This window comes from Phocoena phocoena, chromosome 3 (assembly GCF_963924675.1).
Source record: "Phocoena phocoena chromosome 3, mPhoPho1.1, whole genome shotgun sequence".
NCBI lineage: Eukaryota > Metazoa > Chordata > Mammalia > Artiodactyla > Phocoenidae > Phocoena > Phocoena phocoena.
This window is the reverse complement of record NC_089221.1, coordinates 48,647,169-48,669,067: the sequence shown is the minus strand read 5'-3', so window position 1 is coordinate 48,669,067 and position 21,899 is coordinate 48,647,169. Positions and strand designations below refer to the sequence as shown.

Genomic DNA, 21,899 nt, shown 5'->3' with positions numbered 1-21,899 from the left:
GGGGTTAAGAATCTGCCTGCCAATGCAGGGGACGTGGGTTCGAGCCCTGGTCCAGGAAGGTCCCACATGCTGTGGAGCAACTAAGCCTGTGCGTCACAACTATTGAGCCTACGCTCTAGATCCCGTGAGCCACAACTACTGAAGCCCATATGCCTAGAGCCTGTGCTCCGCAACAAGAGAAGCCACCGCAATGAGAAGCCCGCGCACCACAATGAAGAGTAGCTCCTGCTCACCACAGCTAGAGAGAAAGCCCATGTGCAGCAACGAAGACCCAACGCAGCCAAAATAAATAAATAAATAACGATAAGCACTAATTTGTAAAAAATTTTAAAGTATAAAATAATATTAATTTTTTAACCAAAAAAGTTTTAAAAAGGCTCTCATTCAGGTATATTTAAAAAACAAACACACTACTCTTTCTAAGGGTGTGGATTCTAATGCTGTCAGTTAATTCTAACAAATAATCTCAGCGAAGACAGGGCCTGATTTGTGCTTCACTTTCACTCTGATGTGCAAACACATGCAATTCTGCCCATGGTCTGTACCACATGCACTCGCTGCCCAGCGGCATGGCTGCTGGGCTCTGCTGTCACCAAAGGCTCTCCCTTTGCCAGCCCGCTCAGCCCTCCAGCAGAAGTACTGCAGGTTGAGCACCTGAGCCCCTCTGTAGGGAGGTCTCTTCTGACAGCCCCTCTGGAGAATGTGGGTGTTCTGCTAAAAGGAGGAGCCCTGGTGCCTTTAGGCACAACAGCTGTAAATATTGCCCTTAGAAACTAGTCCTGACTTCATATCCCTGGGCCAAACCATAAATGAAATGAACTCTTTTTTTCCGGAGGCTGGACCACTTCCTAAGAGTTTTCTAAAGCCTCTGGAATATTCATATTTAACCAAGGGGAAAGCAACCAAATGGAAAGTAAAAAAGTAAACTGTAAAATGTTAGGATGGCAGTCACAAAAAAGCAGGTGGGGAGAGAAACACAGAGAAAACTCCAAATATAATAAAGTTAAGGGCCTCCCTGGTGGCGCAGTGGTTGGGAGTCCGCCTGCCGATGCAGGGGACACGGGTTCGTGCCCCTGGTCCGGGAAGATCCCACATGCCGTGGAGCGGCTGGGCCCGTTGGCCATGGCTGCTGGGCCTGTGCATCCGGAGCCTGTGCTCTGTGGTGGGAGAGGCCACAACAGTGAGGGGCCCGCGTACCGCCAAAAAAAAAATAAATAAATAAATAAAATAAAGTTAAAAAAAATTTATTGCCTATGGAGACGTAAGCATACCTTTTTCTAGCAATAGAAGAGAATAAATGTTGAATTGTTAAACTTGAAAATTCTGAGCTTCTGGAAAAAAACTTGCGGTATAAGGAAGGGTTAGATTTATTTTCTTTGAAGTTATTAAATAAAATCATCATGGGCAATAAAGATATGACAGATTTCAAATACTGAATTCCCAAGGCAAACATCTCTAGACAAAGGAGAGCCAGACAATCATCTTTCCCAAGGCCTGAAACTTCTTTTTGATTGGACAAGTCCCTATGGAGTAATACATATTATTTTCTCTCTTTGTAGAGACTGAAAATACTATGCTAACATCACATTTCATTCTCAGCACATTGTCCAGCTCTTTCTAGGAGTACCAACTCCAGATGGGGCCAGAAAACAGAATGACAGTCTCGATTCCTGAATCCTTCTGATGTCATTTAACTCCCACCTTGCATCTATCATAACTTTAAAGTCTTCCAAGTTTTCTCAAAAAAGGGGGAGCAGCAGCACAAACTTACACAAGAGGAGTGACAGAGTTAGTGAATGAAATTTTTATTTGCAAGAGTTAACTACTTTAAAGATTTGGTTCTGAAAGAGAGGAGGAAATTCTGTGGTAGCTAGCAGGGACAATGGGGGCAAGGAAAGATTTTTTAAGATGAGAGAGACTTGAGCTAAATGGGTGGGTCCAATAGAGAGGGAGAAGCTTAAAAACAACAACAACAAACAAACAAACAAAAACCAATACAGAAATGAGAGACCAAGATTCTTAAGAGGCTATCTGAAAATGTCTGGGAGCACTTCTTAGTTGTCCAAAGACCGGAGGGCACTATTAGCCTACAGTAGGTGGGAACAAGTATGCTAGACAGTCCTTCACAATAAAGAATTTTCCTGGTCTGAATGCCAGCAGCACCCCATGCTCCTGCAGCCCCAGTCATTAAATGTTTACTTGCTATATTCTAAAACTAAGAATTTTTAACTGATTAAATTGTATAGTAGCTCAAATATGAACTGACCAACAGATATAAAAACACACAGCTCCTCAAGCCTCTCAATATTTTGTTTTACAATATACTACCCACCCATTCCATGATTTTTTAAAATATATTCAAACTAAATAATTAATAGGCAATTTTAACACATACTAGTAGTATATGTAAGTATTATATCCATCTGTATTCTGAGAATATGAAAAAAAGTTATAGAAAGGTCTCACATAAAACTTAAAACACACACACACACACACATTCATATCAAAACATATTTTAAGTCTGTGAGTTATATAGTAAGTTCTTAAGTGAGTAAAATAATTTTCCCAAATCTATTGTAAGTTAGTGTTATAAACATAGATGCACAATTAGGTAGATACAAAGTGAGCAGATTACCACTGTGTACTCACCTTGGTTAGCATTCGCACCCTGAGGCAGAGCATTGGTTAAGTTAGGTAATTCACTGCCATGATTTCCATCTTCCCATGGACAGACATCAACACCATTCCACTTTTTCAACTGTTTTAGCCAGCTGGCCTTCTGCTCCAACTTGCAGTGGGGATTTAAAACTATACACATCCACAGAGCACCTAATTTAAAGGGAGAGAGGAAAGTAAATTTTTTTCAAGTTTACAAGTGTCCAATCCTAATAGCTAATGATAAACCATTTCAAAATGGACCCAAGTCTGCAGTTTTAAAATGCAATTCTCCCTTGTCCAAGCAACAAATCTCACATAGAGGTTAATGTAAAGAGGACAAAAGAGCACAAATTTGAACCAAAGAATCCAAACACTGTTACATATAAAGATGAAAGATATTTCAAATGGTAATTGTAATCACTTTCCTACTTGTGTGACATTTTGGGCAAAAGTCAATAAAGAATACAACCTTAAGGACCAATTTGTTACTTTAATTTACAAGCAGATTTTATTCATGGATGCTGCAACAAGCCACTCTAAATGGTTCTTCTGTGCAAAAATTAAATTTACTTTTAAGAGTATCTTTTTAAAATAAAATCATAAAGGCATAACAATGGACATGAATAAACTATTTCCCAGTCTCCTTATAAGCATTTCAAACTTTATTATGCTCATTAATTAGTATGCATATCCATATATCAACGGATCTTTTAAAAATAAAATTTACTTAAACATGCTTCCCTAAATGATTTAACCAGGAATTAACCTTTATATAAATGAAATTACTAAATTTATGTCTTTTTGTGAATGAAATCACTAAACATTTATCAAAAGTTCACTTGCTTTAAAATGAAAAGACAACCTGTGGACTCGGAGAAAATATTTCAAGACAATGTGACAGACGAGGGCTTAATTTCCAAAATACACAAATGTCTCATACAGCTCAATATCCAAAAAAACCCCACAAAAAACAAACCAATCAAAAAAGGGGCAGAAGACCTAAATAGACATTTCTGCAAAGAAAACATACAGATGGCCAACAGGCACATGAAGAGATGCTCAACATCACTAATCATCAGAGAAATGCAAACTAAAACTACAATGAAGTATCACCTCACACTGGTCAGAATGCCCATCATCAAAAAGTCTACAAATAATAAATGCTGGAGAAGGTGTGGAGAAAAGGGAACCCTCCTACACTTTGGTGAGAATATAAATTGGTACAGCCACATATGGAGAACAGTATGGAGGTTCCTTAAAAAACTAAAAATGGAGTTACCATATGATCCAGCAATCCCACTCCGGGGCATATATCTGGAAAAGATGACAACTCAGATTCAAAAAGATACATGCACCCCAATGTTCATAGCAGCACTATTTACAATGGCCAAGACATGGAAGCAACCTAAGTGTCCACCAACCGACGAGTGGATAAAGATGTGGTATGTACATACATACAAACATACACACACAATGGAATATTACTCAGCCATAAAAAAGAATGAAATAATGCCATTTACAGCAACATGGATGGACCTAGAGTTTATCATACTAAGTGAAGTTAAGTCAGAAAGACAAAGACACAATGTTATATGATATCACATGTGGGATCTACAAGTAGTACAAATGAACTTATTTACAAAACAAACAGATTCACAGACATAGAAAACTTATGATTACCAAAGGGAAAAGGGAGGGAGGGATAAATTAGGAATATGGGACTAACAGACTATCATATATAAAATAAACAACACGGATTTACTGTATAGCACAGGGAACTACAGTCAATATCTTGTAAACACCTTTAATAGAAAAGAATCAAATATGTATATATATATTTTGATTCTCTCTCTATATATAACCAAATCACTTTGCTGTACACCTGAAACTTACACAATATTTTAAATCAACTATACTTCAATTAAAAAGTTCACTTGTTTTTCAAAGGAAAAGCCCTAATGAATTTAGAAGGTATAACTCATAATTTGAAAAATTAAGGTACTGATAAAATGTATCATTCCTTTCTACATTTTTCAAAAAGATAGCTAATTCAAGCAAATATTCCACAAGTTTTAGAAGTTCAAGTTTGGGAATTCCCTGGTGGTCCAGTGGTCAGGACTCCATGCTTCCACTGCAGGGGACATGGGTAACATCCTGCAGGCTTTGCCATGTGGCCAAAAAAAAAAGTTTTTACTTTACCAATTTCAAAACAAGACAGATACCAGTACTTCAAAGCCATTCACAATACTTTTTCTTTGAAAAGGTTTGTATGTGTATCTGTGTTTATTTTAATCAGTTGTGTTAACCAAGTGAATAATACAGGTAAGAATGGTCTGTTTATGTTTTGTTTGTCCAAAAGAGATGCTTTACATTCTTCCACATTTAAAATTAGCAAGCTTCTTCAATTAGAGAATCTGTTATTTTAAATATCAAATAATGTTTACCAACAGAAAATAAACATAGCCACAACCTAAGCCACAGATATTTATAATTCACATTTCTATATTTTAAAATGCCAATTAGAAACAAAAATGTGCTAGATCAAGATGGAGTAAAGCCCACTACGGCTTATCTCTCCCCATAATTACAACTAAAAACTGGACAAAATACAAAAAGCAGCAATCTGAGGACTCTGAAAAGTAAACAACAGCAAGCGGTTTGTGGAAATAAAACTTGAAGAAATTTAAAGTCATATGGGGGTGACTTCCTGTTACTTTCCCCCCTCTTTTCTCTCCTGGCTTGCACATAAGATTAGCCCCATTTGGGGAACTATGTAGAAGGCATATAGAGCAACAACTTGAGAGAAACCTCATCTACCTGGTGAGAGGATTGGGAAAAGGGAACCCCCTGCCACTCAGAAGCTAGAGAGGGAGATCCCTGGATATTCTGTGCAAAAATCCCTGTGCAAAAATAGGCACAAATACCGGTCACACCTCACGTGCATGATACTGCCCCAACGCAGCACAGCAAAGGTTTTGAAAACTTTACTGACATCACCCAAAGAAGGTAAAACAGAACTCAAAGTCTGAATATAGCCTATTGAATGTATGCTTTAAAAAAACAAAAATTTCTCTGGAGGATTATAATAGGACCCAGACTCTTACAATTCAGTATTTAAAATGTTCAGGATCCAAAATTACTTGGCTTACAAAGAAAAAGAGAAATGTGATCAATTCTCAAGGGAAAAAAACAACGAACCAGATTTTAGAATTATCAATCAGAGACTTTATGCAACTGTTATAACTATGTTCCACCAGATGAAGATAAACACTATTGACAGAAGTGAATATGAATTATAAAAAAAGAACTAAATAGAAATGTTAGAATTGAAAAAACAATATCCGAAATAAAAAATTCACTAGATAGGATTAATAGTAGAATGGATATGACAGAGGTAAAAGTCAGTAAATTTGAAGACAGAAATGATCTCATCTGAAGAAGAGAGAGAAACAATCAGAAGAAAATGAACAGAGCCTTAAGACAGGTGGGAAAATATCAAAAGTAACATCTGTATCATTGGAGATCCAAAGAAGATGAGAAATAGCTACAGAAAAACTCAAAAGAAATAATTACTGAAAACTTCCCAAAATTGAAGATATGAATTTACAGATCAAAGAAGCTGAGCTAACCAAAAAATCCATGCCCAGTGATAATGAAATCACTGAAAACCAAAGAGAAAAAAAAAATATTGAAAACAGTCAGAGAAAAATGAAATGCCATATAAAGGAGAATGACTCAAATCATTATTCTTGTCAGAAATTATACAGGACAGAAGACAGTGCAGCAATGTCTTTAAAGTGTTAAAAGAAATGGAAATATCAACCCAGAGTTGGCAAAATATCATTCATGAACAATGGTGAAATGAAGGCTTTCTCAGATCAGGAAAAACTAACAACATATATTGTTCAAGAGACCTGATGCTAAAGGAAGTTCTTCAGGCTGAAGAGAAATAATACCAGAGGGAAACTTGGAACTATATGAATAAAGGAAGAGGAACAGAAATAATAAATACCTAAGTAAATGTCATGGACTACTTTTGTCCTTCTAAGTTCTTTAAGATAAGTATGACAACTGAAAGCAAAAACGTGAACATTGTCTTCTGGTATTTTAAATGTATGTAGATGTTATACACATGAAAACTATAGCATAAAGGAGGGAGAGTAAAGGGACCTATATGGTTGTTAGATTCTACATTCTTTTTTAAGTGGCAAAGTATAAACTCAAAGTAGACTGTTTAAGGTTAGGTATATTTCTTGTAATACTGAAACCATTAAAAAAAATACAAGGAGATACAAACAAAAAGGACAATAGATAAATTAAAATGAAATACTAAAAAAAATGTTTTAAAATAATCCAAAGAAGGAGAAAAGAAGGCAGGAGGGAGTGAACAAAGGAACAAAAACAGAGAGGATAAATAGGAAACAAATGATTAAATGGTAGACCTACACTGAACTACATCAATAATTATAGCAAATGTAAATCATCTAAACATACCAATTAAAAGAGATGGTGAAATCAGGTTGAAAAACAAGATCCAACTCTATGCTATGTACTAGAAACCCTCTCCAAATATAATGACATAGATAAATTAAATGGAAAAGGATAGAAAAAGATACACCATGCAAACACTTTCAAAACAAAGTTGGAGTGGCCATATTATTATCAGACAAAGTAGACTTTGGAACAAGAAATGCTACACCAGATAAAGTGAAACATAACATGATAAAAGGGTCAGTTCTACAAAAAACATAACAATCCTAAATGAGGATGCTGCACCTAACATTAAGACTTCAAAATATATGAAGCAAAAAGTGACAGAGCTGAAAGGAGAAACACACAAATCCAGTTACATTTGGAGATCTCAATACTTCTCTCTCAATAACTAACAGAACAAGTAGACAGAAAATTAGCAAGGATAAAGAATACCTAAAACAATACTATCAACCAACTTAATCTAACTGACATTCATAGAACACTCCACTTAGCATTAGTAGAAAAACAAAACAAAACAAAATCTTATACTTTCTAAAATGCACAAAGAACATTTACCAAGGTAGTCCATATTCTGGGCCATAAAACAAACTTTGACAAATATTAAAGAAGTGAAGTCATACAAATTATATTCTCTAATGTAGTAGAATTAAATTAGAAATCAATAACAGGATGATATTTGGAAAATTCCCAGATATCTGGGAGTTAACACAATTCCAAATAACTCATGAGTAAAAGAAGTCACAAAAGAAAACAGAAAATATTTTGTTCTGAGTGAAAATGCAAATAAAATATATCAAAACTTGTGATCTACAGCTAAAAAGAGTTTAGAAATCTATAGTATTAAATGCTTGTATTGGAAAAGAAGGAAAGATTCAAATCAATAATCTAAATATCCACCTTAAGAAACTAGAAGAAGGATGAGAAATCAAAGCCAAAGCAAGCAGAAAGAAGGAAATAACAGATCAGAAATCAATTAAATGGAAAACACCACCTAAGTTTTTTTTAATGAAACCAAAAGCTAGTTCTTTTTTTTTTTTTTTTTTGCGGTACGTGGGCCTCTCACTACCGTGGCCTCTCCCATTACGGAGCACAGGCTCTGGACACACAGGCCCAGTGGCCATGGCTCACGGACCCAGCCGCTCCGCGGCATGTGGGATCCTCCCGGAGTGGGGCACGAACCCGCGTCCCCTGCATCAGCAGGCGGACTCTCAACCACTGCGCCACCAGGGAAGCCCAAGCTATTTCTTTTTTTTTTTTAAACATCTTTATTGGGGTATAATTGCTTTACAATGGTGTGTTAGTTTCTGCTTTATAACAAAGTGAATCAGCTATACATATACATATGTTCCCATATGTCTTCCCTCTTGCCAAGCTATTTCTTTAAAAAGATTAATAAAGCTATAATCAGTCTGACCAAGAAAAGACAGGACAAACTATGAGTATCAGGAATAAAAAAGGGCACATCATTATAGATCCTAGAGGCATTAAAAGGCTCATAAAGGAATACTATGAACAACTTATTCCCATAAATTCTACAGCTTAGATGAAATGGACAAATTCCTTGAAAAACCACAAACTACCACAGTTCTCTCAAGAAGAAATAATAACCTGAATAGCTTTAAATTTATCAAAGAAATTAAATCTGCAGTTTAAATCTCTAACAATGCATGTCCAGATGTTTACCTGGAAAATTCTACCAAACAGTAAAGAAAGAAATAACACCAATTCCATACAATACCTTCCAGAAAAAAGAAGAAAGGGAAGGTTTTCAACTTATTTTATGAGGCCAGCATTACCCTGATAGCAAAACCAGACAAAAGACATTACAAGTAAATATAATTACATGTCAAAGTAAAACACCACAACAAAATATTAGTAAATCTAATTAAGAAATACATAAAAAAAGAAAACACACCACAACTAAATAGGGTTTATCCCAGGAATGCAAGGCCGGTTCAACATTAAAAATTAGTGTAACTCACTATATAGCAGACTAAGGAAGAAGAACCATATGACCATTTCAACAGATGCAGAAAAAGCAACTGACAAAATTCAACATCCCTTCATAATAAACAAAAGTCTCAGCAAACTAGGAACAGAAGATAACTTACCTGATAAAGGTCATCTGCAATAAAAACCACCTACAGTTAATATAATGGCAAAAGACTGAATGTTTTTCCTCTAAGATAAAAACAAGGCAAAGATGTCTGCTCTATCACTCCTATTCAACATCACACTGGAAGTTCTAGCCAGGCCAATAAAGCAAGAAAAGGAGATTAATGACATAGATTTAAAAGGAAAAAATAAAATAGCCTCTATTTGTAGACAACTAACCTACAAAAAAGGTAAGTTTAGTAAGGTCATATGATACAAGTTCAAAGCAAGAAACCAACTGTATATCTACGTACTAAAATTGAACAATTACAGATCAAAATTTACCCCCCAAAAGCACCAATTATAATACTATCAAAAAACATGAAATACTTAAGTTATAAATCTAACAAAACATGTACGGAGTCTCTATGCTAAATACTACAAAACACTGACAAGAGAAATCAAAGACAATCTTAAAAAGCAGACTGGAAACCTCAATACTATTAAGGTATCAATTCTCCCCAAATCGATCTATATATTCAACATAACCCTACTCAAAACCCTAGCAGGCACTGGTGTACATACTGACAAAAATATAGAATGGTCAAACAATTTTAAAGAAGGAAAACGTTGGAAGGCTCCCCACACCTAATTTTGAGACTTTGTATAAAGTTAAGAGTAATCAAGACAGTGTATTGTGAAAGAACAGGTACATACACCATTGTATAGATTAGGGAGCTCAGACCTACATAGATATGGTCAATTTGACTTGAGGATATGGGGAGGGGGAAGGGTGAGTTTTGACAGGGCGAGAGAGAGTCATGGACATATACACACTAACAAACGTAGTAAGGTAGATAGCTAGGGGGAAGCAGCCGCAAGGCACAGGGATATTAGCTCGGGGCTTTGGGACAGCCTGGAGGGGTGGGATGGGGAGAGTGGGAGGGAGGGAGACGCAAGAGGGAAGACACATGGGAGCATATGTATATGTATAGCTGATTCACTTTGTTATAAAGCAGAAACTAACACACCATTGTAAAGCAATTATACCCCAATAAAGATGTTAAAAAAAAAAAAAAAGATATGGTCAATTCAAGGTTCAAAGCCATTCAATGTAGAAAAGATAAATCTTTTCAAAAGCTAGTGCTACTACAATTGGATATTCATATAAAATGAACTTAAATCTACAACACACAGTTTATTAAAAATTAACTCAGCTAACTTATTAGAAACTAACTCAAAATGGATCACAGACCTAGATATAAAACCTAAAACCATAAAACTTCTGGAAAACATCTTTGTGACCTTGGGTTAGGCAGAGATAATCTTAGATACAGTATCAAAAGCATAATCCATAAAAGATAAAATTTATGAAGTGGACTTCATCTACATTAAACTCTTTTGTGCTGCAAAAAAAAACAATATAAAGAGAATGAAAAGACAAGCCACAGATTGGGAGAAAATATGTGCAAATCATACATCTGACAAAGAACTTATATCTAGAATATGTAAAATCCTCCCAAAACTCATCAAGAAAACGAATAACCCTATTACAAATGGGCAAAAAATTTGGAAAAGACACTTCACTCAAGAAGATATACAGATGGCAAACTGCTGATGAAAACATGCTGAACATCATTAATCCTTATGAAAATGAAAATGGAAACTGTTTGCAAATGACATGATACTATACACAAAAAATCCTAAGGACACCACCAGAAAACTACTAGAGCTTATCAATGAATTCAGAAAAGTTGCAGGATACAAAATTAATAAACAGAAACCTGTTGCATCTCTATACACTAACAACGAACTATCAGAAAGAGAAATTAAGGAAATAATCTCATATACCATCACATCAAAAAGAATAAAATACCTAGGAATAAACCTACCTAAAGAGGTAAAAGACCTGTAGTTGGAAAAACTGTAAGATGCTAATGAAAGTAAATGAAGATGACACAAGCAGATGGAAAAATACACTGTGTTCTTGGATTGGAAGAATTAATATTGTTAAAATGACCATACTACCGAAGGCAATCTACAGATTCAATGCAATCCCTATCACAATACCAATGGCATTTGTATGGAAACACAAAAGACCCCAAATAGCCAACACAATCTTGAGAAAGAAGTCCCTGATTTCAGACTATTCTACAAAGCTACCGTAATAAAAACAGCATGGTACCGGTACAAAAACCAGACACATAGATCAATGACACAGAATATAGAGTCCAGACATAAACCCATGCACTTATGGTCAATCACTCTGTGACAAAGAATATACAATGGAGAAAAGATAGTCTCTTCAATAAGTGGTGCTTGGAAACTAGACAGCTACATGTAAAAGAATGAAATTAGAACATTCTCTAACACCATACACAAAAATAAGCTCAAAATGGATTAAAGACCTAAATGTAAGACCGGAAACCATGAAACTCCTAGAGGAAAATATGGGCAGAACACTCCTTAACATAAATCATAGCAATATTTTTTGGAATCTGTCTCCTAAAGCAAAGGAAATAAAAGGAAAAATAACAAGTAGGACCTAATTAAACTGCAAAGCTTTTTGCACAGCAAAGGAAACCACTGACAAAACAAGAAGAAAATCAAAATAACAAACAACCCAATTAAAAAATGGGCAGAAGAACTGAATAGACATTTTTCCAAAGGCATGCAGATAGCCAACAAGGCATATGAAAAGATGCTCAATAGTACTAATCATCAGAGAAATGCAAGTCAAAACTACAATGAGATATCATCTCATACCTGTCAGAGGGGCTATCATCAAAAAGAACACAAATAACAAATGTGGCGAGGATGTAGAGAAAGGGAAACCCTCATACACTGTTGCTGGGAATATAAATTGGTGCAGCCACTATGGAAAACAGTATGCAGGTTTCTCAAAAAAACTAAAAATAGAACGACCATATGATCCATCAATTCTACTCCTGGGTATACATCTGAAAAAAACAAAAACACTAATTCAAAAAGACACATGCACCCCAATGTTCATAGCAGCATTATCTACAACTGCCAAGGTATGGAAGCAACTTAAGTATCCATTAACAGAAGAATGGATAAAAAAGATGTAGTGTATATACAAAGAATGGAATACTACTCAGCCATAAAAAAGAATGAAATAATGCCATTTGCAGTAACATGGATGGACCTGGAGGGTATCATGTCAAGTGAAATAAGTCAGACAGAGAAGGACAAATATTGTATGACATCACTTATATGTGGACTCTAAAAAATATAACAAACTAATGAATATAATAAAAAAAGAAGCACACTCACAGATACAGAGAACAAACTAGTAGTTACCAGTGGGGAGAGGGAAGGGGGAAGGGGCAATATAGGAATAGAGGAGTAAAAGGTACAAACTATTATGACAAAAACAAGCTACAAGGATATATTGTACAACACAGGGAATATAGCCAATATTTTATAAATAACTATAAATGGACTATTTATAACCTTTAAAAATTGTGAATCACTATATTGTACGCCTATAACTTATGTAATATTGTACATCAACTATACTTCAATTAAGAAAAAAACCATACGAGATACCACTACACACCTATCATAAGGGTTAATATTAGAAAAAGAAATTTAAAACCTGAAAATGCTGCTGGCAATCAGAATGCTCATAAATGCTGCTGCGAGTGCAAAATGATATAGCTACCTTGGAATATGGTTCGGCAGTTTCTCGTGAAGTTAAACATTTACCTTATGATCCAACAATCCTACCTCTTGGGATTTGCCCAAGAGAAATGAAAACTTAGGTTCACATAAAAACTTTACAAGAATGTTTATAGCAGTTTTATTCGTAAATGCAAAAGCCATCCAACCTGAATGTCCTTCAACTGGTGAATGGATGAGCAAACTTGGTGCATTCATATAATATACTACTTAGCAATAAGAAACAGACCACTGAAATACACATAATATCGCAAATGCATTATACTAAGTGAAGGAAGCCAGAATCAAAAGGGTATATGTGTGTACACACACATTTTATTATTCCATTTATGTGACATTTTGGAAAAGGCAGAACTAAATGGATTGAGAATAGACTACCAATGCTAGGGACAGGGAGTAGGTGATGAATTGATTATAAAGGGACTGTGAGGGAATTTTTGGAGGCGATATAACCATTCCATATCTTCACTGATCATATGACTCTATGCCTTTGTCTAAACTCAAAATTGTAAACTAAAAATGTCAGGTATATGTATTTTTATAGTTAAGTATTTATGGTATGTATTTTACACCATAGTTAGGAATTTTACTGTATGTAACAAAGTAAATTTTTTAAAATTGCTAATTAATATCTGGATCAAACAATTTTATCTACTGGTATTCCAAAGACCTAAGTATGAGTGCTCTCTCTGCAGGATTTCTCTACAAGCCAATGGACATCGCACAAATCACCATCCTATTAATCATATGCGTTTCCCATGCCAAGAACCAGGAAAAACAGCTTCAAATGAAACATGACCACATACTGTCACAAAACAAGAGACAAATCAAAATGGTGTCTAAAGAACCTATAAGTGGCAGCCTTACCTACTGAATCCCATTGGAAAATGGGATACAACTTTACCAGGCTTTAGATTTTGGACTGATGGACAACATAACAACACAAAATAAGTTACATAGTAATAATTAAATTAGATCTAATGAATGCTACAGATTGGATCAAAAATTGGCATTTCTATTTATAAGGCTACACTGAAGTCATTTTCCAAATCATCAAAATATCTTTTTAAAAAATAAAATTATAATATTCAACAGGTAATCCTTCAGAATTAAGAATCTTTCATGTTTTTCTTCCAAGATGTTTTTGTCTTATAATTCTACTACTCTTGAATACTTTATCAGATAAAACTAAAATCAAAAAGTTGCTCTGAAAGATGTGCTGTGAGACTAGAAATTTCATTATCAGGTTGTTAGTGTAGTACCAAGGTTTTGTGTAAAAGGGCAACCAAGTAAATTACTATGGACAAATAATATGTAAATGTCTTTCCAAAACAAGTTTATTTATTTTCTATGTGTCTATTTTATAATTCAGAATTCTGTATTTCAGTCCACGTGAGTGACCTATAATTTATTTTGGAAATCAGCTTAAAAGCATCACCATGTCAACGAAAAGCTAAGATAGAACTAACTTCAACCTAAATGCCCATCAACAGAGGAATGGATAAAGAAGATGTGGTACATATATACAATGGAATATTACTCAGCCACAAAAAGGAACTGAGCTGGGTCATTTGTAGAGACATGGATAGACCTAGAGATGGTCATACAGAGTGAAGTAAGTCAGAAAGAGAAAAACAAATATTGTGTATTAACACATATATGTGGAATCTGAAAAAACTGGTATAGACAATCTTACTTACAAAGCAGAAATAGAGACACAGACATAGAGAATAAACCTATGGACACCAAGGGGGAAAGTGGAGGGATGAATTGGGAGATGGGGATTGACATATATACACTACTGATACTATGTATAAAATAGATAACTAATGAGAACCTACTGTATAGCACTGGGAACTCTACTCAATGTCACCTGAATGAGAAGGAAATCCAAAAAAGAGGAAACACATGTATACATATAGCTGATTCACTCTGCTGTATGGTATTAACTAACACAGTATTATAAAGCAACTATATGCCAATAAAAATTTTTTTAAGTGTAGAAATTATATATTCTAACATATATATATGTATCTCAAATCCACTGTTTTTCACATTCAATTTCTTTTTCTTTTTAAAGATATAGCACAATACAAAGTTAAAAAAATAGAATTAAAAACCAAATTTATACTAAGCACTAGTTCTTTTGAAGTAACTCAAAGATAAAATTAGGAAAATACTAACCAATGTATACAATGCTGAAGGACTGACTGACTTGCATATGAAGAAGCTGACAAGGTGATAATGATCCAGTAAGCTTCACTTTCACTTGGTGAAAACTCAGAGCTTATAGAAGCCAGCACAATACTGACAAAACCATATAATTCTACTCTTTAAAAAAGTTCTTTTGAGGAAATAAATATAGGAACACCAATTACAACTTTAATTCAATAATCATTATTATCACCAATAGTCACCATTTCTTGGGTGCCTATCATGTGCTATAGGCACTATACTTAGGGCTTTACAAACATTCTTTTCATTAACTCATTACAATAATCCTCCATGATCAGAAATAATACATCCACTTTAAAGATGAGAAAACTAAAATGCAAACAGATTACAAGATCTTAAAAACAAGATCCTAAATATTCTTGCAAACTTTAAACAGTGATTTCTATGATTCAAGGAAAAAATAAAGTTATAAAACTAGATTTTCACGCTTACATTTCTCTAATTCGAAAATTTCCGTTACAGAATGAGAAATTTTTTTTTAAAGCCAAGCCTTTATTAATTTAAGCCAGTAATGTTTTTTTATTGCTCACCTCCCTAAAGAGAGGTTTCATCTTGAAAGGATGTTCTTAATGTTAGATTCAAGTTCAGAGCTATAATAGATGTGGTCTTTTACCTGAACAGTCACCACTACAAAAGCTGTAATTAGCCTTAATAACCAAGTTAACCAAATTGAGAAAGTCATCCTCCAAATTTTATTAATTCAGAGTCCCACTGTGAGCATTTATCTCCTTCCCCTCCAACACACTCCTGCAACGTTTGTAGCTTTAAAAATAAAGCTCTTTGATGATTAAACACTTCATTCTGCTGTCCCTCAGAAATACAAACCCTTTTAAAAGGACTCAACCAAAAATAGGACAGAGCACTCAGGGAAAACTTAGCATTTCCAGCACCTAGCAGATGAGCTGGTATCTAGAAAGTATTACTGGTTCTTTTACAAAGGACACTTAATTATTTGCTATGAAGTACAATGAAAATAAATTCAATACTTTTAAATTGCTTTCCTAGCTTCAATGCCTCAAAGTATATAAAGGCAATTATCAAATCACCAGTGTGTGCATCATCTGGTTTCTGAATTATCCATGGCACATTTCAGCTCTAGTCTAGCTTTTTCTCTACCACCCAGCACGCTTTTACTCCCCTTTCCACTACTCCACCTAATCTGCACTCAGTGATTTCAGCAAAAACATGTGCTGTAATCTACAAGTAAAAGTAAAGCAAAACAAGGAAGGCAACTCTCCTGGGATGAAGGAAAACAAAACCTTTTTTTTTTTTTGCACAAGGTGAATGGTTCCAATCCACTCAGTGGTCTTAAAATCTGTTTGCATCCTATACCTGACCCAAATAGGCAAATTAACGTGGACAATCACACGGAGACAGAAGACAAATCATCACAAAAGCCTTTTTATTTTTTAAATATTTTAATTTATTTTTTATAACGTATGGATTCAATATATTTATAGATTATGCTCCACTACAAGTTATTACAAAATAATGTCTATATTTCCCTGTGTTGTACAATAGATCCTTGTTTTTTTATTTTCTACATAGAGGTATTGGATTAAGAAAAACAAACTACTATCTTTCCCAGCCCCCTTCACTCTCCCCACTGGTAACCGCTGATTTGTTCTCTTTGAGTCTACTGCTATTTTGTTATACGCATTTCTTTCTCGCATTTCTTAGATTCCATGTACAAAAGACTTTTTAGTCGCTTCTGTATTCTACCGGTCACACTGCCAATGGACAAGCACCCACACTCCCAAGAAATGTAGGTAACAAGAATTAATGAATTCTAAATGTCCTGAAGGCCAGTCTTGTCCATCAAACATTTCGATGTACAAATCACCACCATTTTGCCCCACATGCCCGGTGTTTTACATTTCCAACTAGAAGAAACATTTGATCCACAAACTCTGATCTGGAAAGGACAAGATATGGATTACCAGCTGTAAGACCTTGGGCAAGGCCACTTAGTCTCTCTGTGGTGGCAGTCCCTGACTTAAACAATAGAGATAATAATTCCTACCTACCTTGTAGGGCTGTTTACACTTAAGTAAGATAATACGTGCAGAAATGTTCTGAAAACTGTAGAGTTCCACCCAGCACCAAAAGGTGCACTCCAGCAAACCCCGGTGTAGAAGACTTGGATGTTGAGGAAATTGAGACTCGAAAGGTGAAAACAAGATTGAAGGACTCAGCTTGTGATTCTCTGAATACCGTTATAAATATTTCTACATTTAATAAAATAAAACAATTAAGAGAACATATTAAAAATATATCAGAGACATTAAACACTTAGGCTAGTAATAATGGGTTCTTGTGCAATTAATTTCCACCTGCTATATGTTTTTAGCTAGAAACATCTTTTAGTGTCTTCTTTTCCCGTGGTTTCAAAGACAGGCTTTTAAATGTGTTTTATTTTCCAGTAGGCCTCCCAGGCCCCACCCAAGGCCCACAGTCACTTAGAGGTCTGAGATGCTTTGGGTAATTGTATCCTTACCTACTCGAATGGAGGAGGCATTTCTCAAACTCAACCCCAACCCTACAGGCTTATATAACATTTCCTCTGCCCATGGTAACCTCATGCCAAAGCATGGACAAAGAGCAGTGCGGAAGCCCATTCAGACCCTTCCCTCCTCAGCCTCCCTTCCCCTCCCCCTCCCACCTCAGAATCTCGGCCAAAACTTCTAGTCTACCATTCACTCTCCGTCCCTTCTTAGTGTCAAGGGTTCCAGTCTTCTACAGGAACTCAAAATTAAAACTTACTGGAACCCAAATTCTTATTTTTGGAGGGGAAAAACCTGCAAGTCAAGCCAGGTGAAATTTGGTGTAAGGAGAATACGAAGGTGAGGAAAAAGTACCTTTATTAAAAATGGCGATGTAGAATAATACTCTAGGACCGTTTTGCACTACTTCCTAGTAATACAGATTCAGTTTTGACAAACATCTTAGTCCAACGTAAGGGATAAAGTTAACTGAAATAACAGAACTTCATTTATACACATTATTCTATTCGACATTGCTAGAGACTTGGAAGGTAACCATTAGAAAGAGCATGAAGTATTGTCAGATGTATAACCACTGTTCTGGTTATCTATAACTCTGTAAAAGAACTACCCTAAACTTACTGGCTTAATATAACAATGTATCATTGTATCTCATAATTCTGTAGGTCAGAGATTCTCTCCTCCTTACTTTTCCCCTGCCCTAACACAGCCTCTCTACGTGGACAGTGTGAGCTTTCTCATAACATTGAAGGCTCAGGATAGCCAGACTTTTTACATGAAAACTCAGGGCCCTAGGATAGAACCTTCTAAGAGACAGGAAGTAGACACTGCCAGTCACTTTTAAGGCTTGGGCCCAGAAACTGGCCGAAACATCTACTGTCATATTTTGTTGGTCAAACATCTACAAAAATGAGAGAACACAGACCCCACATCTCAATGAAAGAGTAGCGAAGGATCTGTGGCCACTGTAATCTATCACTATTACCGGGAAATAATGTAACTCAGCTAGATTACAAAATGGAAAACGAAGGTATTTACCAATGGGTATTAGAATGTTGTTACTTAAAATTATCAAATCCAAACAAACCACTCAACATATGAAAAGAGCTGCAAGTCAAGCAAAAAACAAAAAAGCCATTATGAAAACTTAACAGCATAAAAGGTATGCCAACACACAGTATTAAGTGCTGATTTGTATGTTAATTTCTATCCCTTCGAGGAAAACCCTAACAATATCATGTTACCCATGTTAGATTTCTAAATAGAGTCTACATTTAAAGTTTTAAAATGTCTGTCTTTAGGGTACAAAGATCACTCCATCTAGTTCAGCTAACATATTTCTGAAAGTGAATGGCATACTTACTTATCCACTTTCTGCCATTTATTGAATATACTTCACACTAACCCTATGTGAAGTACTTTACATACATTATCACATTTCACCCTCAAAGAAAGACTCACTTTACAAATAAGGAAACTGAGGTTCAGAGACATGTAGAAATGTTGTGCTGCTATTAAAGACGGCAGCCAAGATTTGTTACCAAGGCCCATGATCCCCCCCTCAAACTAACACTCTTAAACACTATGGTGTTTAGCCTTCTGCCTAGATACGTGGTCAAAAAGTACCTCTGTAAGTGAGGCTTCCTATGTGCAGTCAGCATATATGAATTCTAAGATCAGTGATTTTAGTCTTTTGACAGAATCACTGATCCACTCCCTCATATTTCAGCAGTATAATACAAATGGTATATTATTGTTAAAAATTATGAAGTACCCTAAACGTACAGCTATTATAAACCCTGTACTTTATTTAACCACCTACTCTTGTATACTCAGAACATGTTGCATATATATTAATAGAAACATATCCAACAAAAACCTACCACAGGTCCATCTAAAAAGATCTAATGAAACAAATGAAAACTCTGTATTTTTCAGAACTGACAGGCATAGCAAATAAGTAATTTCACTGCAGATAAACAATCAAAAGCTCAACTTACAATTCAAGATTGATTATTCAAGTCAGAAGAAATCTGTTTTCTCTAAAAATATGATGAGGTACTAATATGAGGCCTCTTAGACTGGAGTCACATCAGCATTTCTGGGATAATGCACTTGTGTGTGACTGAGTGTGCTCTTTGCCTGCTGGGTGTATTGCTGGGTGGAGCATTATGATTTGTGACTGAATAAATCAGCTGGCCATTCTCTACTTCTTGCTATTCCCCACAATCAATATAACTTGTTTTTAAAGTTCTTTCTACTTCATGAGCTTTTTCTTTTTTTTTTTTTTTTGCGGTACGCGGGCCTCTCACTGTTATGGCCTCTCCCGTTGCGGAGCACAGGCTCTGGACGGGCAGGCTCAGCGGCCATGGCTCACGGGCCCAGCCGCTCCGCGGCATGTGGGATCTTCCCAGACCGGGGCACGAACCCGCGTCCCCTGCATCGGCAGGCGGACTCTCAACCACTGCGCCACCAGGGAAGCCCCATGAGTTTTTGTTAATATGCAAATCAATTCAGCAATTAATATAAAAGCTGGACATTTTTTATAAAAGACACTTTGGAATTCTTTATAAATGTACTCTTCTCCCTATTTTCCAGAAGATACGATGTGTATAATGCTACTGGAGACAGCGCAGGGGCAGTGGCAGTGGGAAGCGGGGGACGAAGGGGCAGGGCAACCAATACCGCCTTCTCTAAAGGTGAGAAGAAGAAAGGCCAGTGACTCCCTTTTCCCTCTGTCTCAAAGGTGGAAAATGAAGACTTTCACATGGAAAATTTAATTTCTACTTTTTAATATCATGTTTATTCTTATGAAATAGTAGTAGGCAAAGTATAAAACAATCACTTTTGGTATTTCCCAGGGTTCCATAGTTATAAAACAATTCATAATATTTATTTTTGTTCTCAGAGGCTATTATATAAGAGGCTAGAATTTCATGCATGATCCAATTAACTAATTATACTTATTTAGAGGCCATGAAATGCCTAATTGCAGTCACAAATAGAAGATCACTGGCAGAATTAGTTGTGCTAGCAAAACCGTAGTCACAAAATTTCTTGGGTCAGACCACACAAAAATTGCGACCCTAATTATAGTATTGTTCTCAGTACAATTCAGTCTTAATATGTTAGTAACCCATGTTTGGAAAATACGTTTAACTGGTAAAAACATTCTCTTTACTTTAAATTTGGTATGCTAGTTCCTAATTCACTAAAATATTTCTGGGGAAATTTCAAAATAAAGCCTCAGGGACACTGTAAAGAGAGAGTGTTTGAGATTACTTAGGTCAAGCAGGGCTGAACCCTCAGCAAAACAGCATACAACTGGTTATCATCTACCCAGGCTCTGAGAAAAGATGGAAGTAGAATAACCATCTTTTTGTGGTCAAGAAAGAAAATAAACCACAGATATTCCAAAACAGCTAACTGGTATCCTGGATAATGTTCCTTTCAGGCAAACCTGTGGCCCTCATCTAATTCATATGCAGCCTTTCCACCCCATCTGACTTGTCAGTGCTACTGTACTGGGTCAACATGCACAGCTCAAGTGCTACTGGGTCAACATGCACACAGCTCATCAAAAACACCCTGACCTCATTAGGAACCTGGTTCTATAGGAAATGACCAGAGCCAGCTCCTCCACCACTCACCACCCTTCTCCTTTTTGAGGGAGGGAGGAAAGGAAAGCCAGGAAAGGTAGAAAGAAGAGAAAAAGGCACAATGACCAATGGGGTCTTAGTTTGAGATACAAAAGGGGCAGTCAAGAGTGAGGAGAAGGAATGTGGTAGCCTACAAGAACATTTCCCACGTGCTCTGCACTGGCTGCTTAACTGAACTGTCTTCATAAACAGTACCATGATTCGTCCAACAGTCGTGACTCCAAGTCTATATAAATCTAGTTCTGAAAATACTCTTTAGGTTCTCAGGGTGTCTCTCTCCTACAAGCTTCCCATTGGGCCCACTTTCCCAGCATAGACAAAGGACTTCCGGGATGAGAAAGAAAGTGTTGTATATTATCTAAATTATCTTCTCTTAGGCCTCAAAAATCCTCATTATGCCTTTTTACAGATGAGGAAACTGGGGTTCTATCTAAGATAAGGAACTTGTCCAGGGATACACAGTTAGTGAATATGAGGATCAGAATCCATACTTAGAGAGCATCTGGCTCCAAGAACCCTGTTCTTTATATTCTAGTTGTAGGCTCTAAAC

General features: G+C 35.9%; 1 protein-coding gene across 1 annotated transcript in view; it reads right to left on the bottom strand.

The window, feature by feature from the left end:
• ZSWIM6 (zinc finger SWIM-type containing 6) overlaps nt 1–21,899 on the bottom strand; it is a 205,291-nt gene that overhangs the window by 20,375 nt on the left and 163,017 nt on the right. Inside the window, exon 5 of the mRNA XM_065874785.1 lies at nt 2,650–2,829. Coding sequence (XP_065730857.1) covers nt 2,650–2,829 — 180 coding nt within the window. The remainder of the gene's footprint in view (nt 1–2,649; nt 2,830–21,899) is intronic.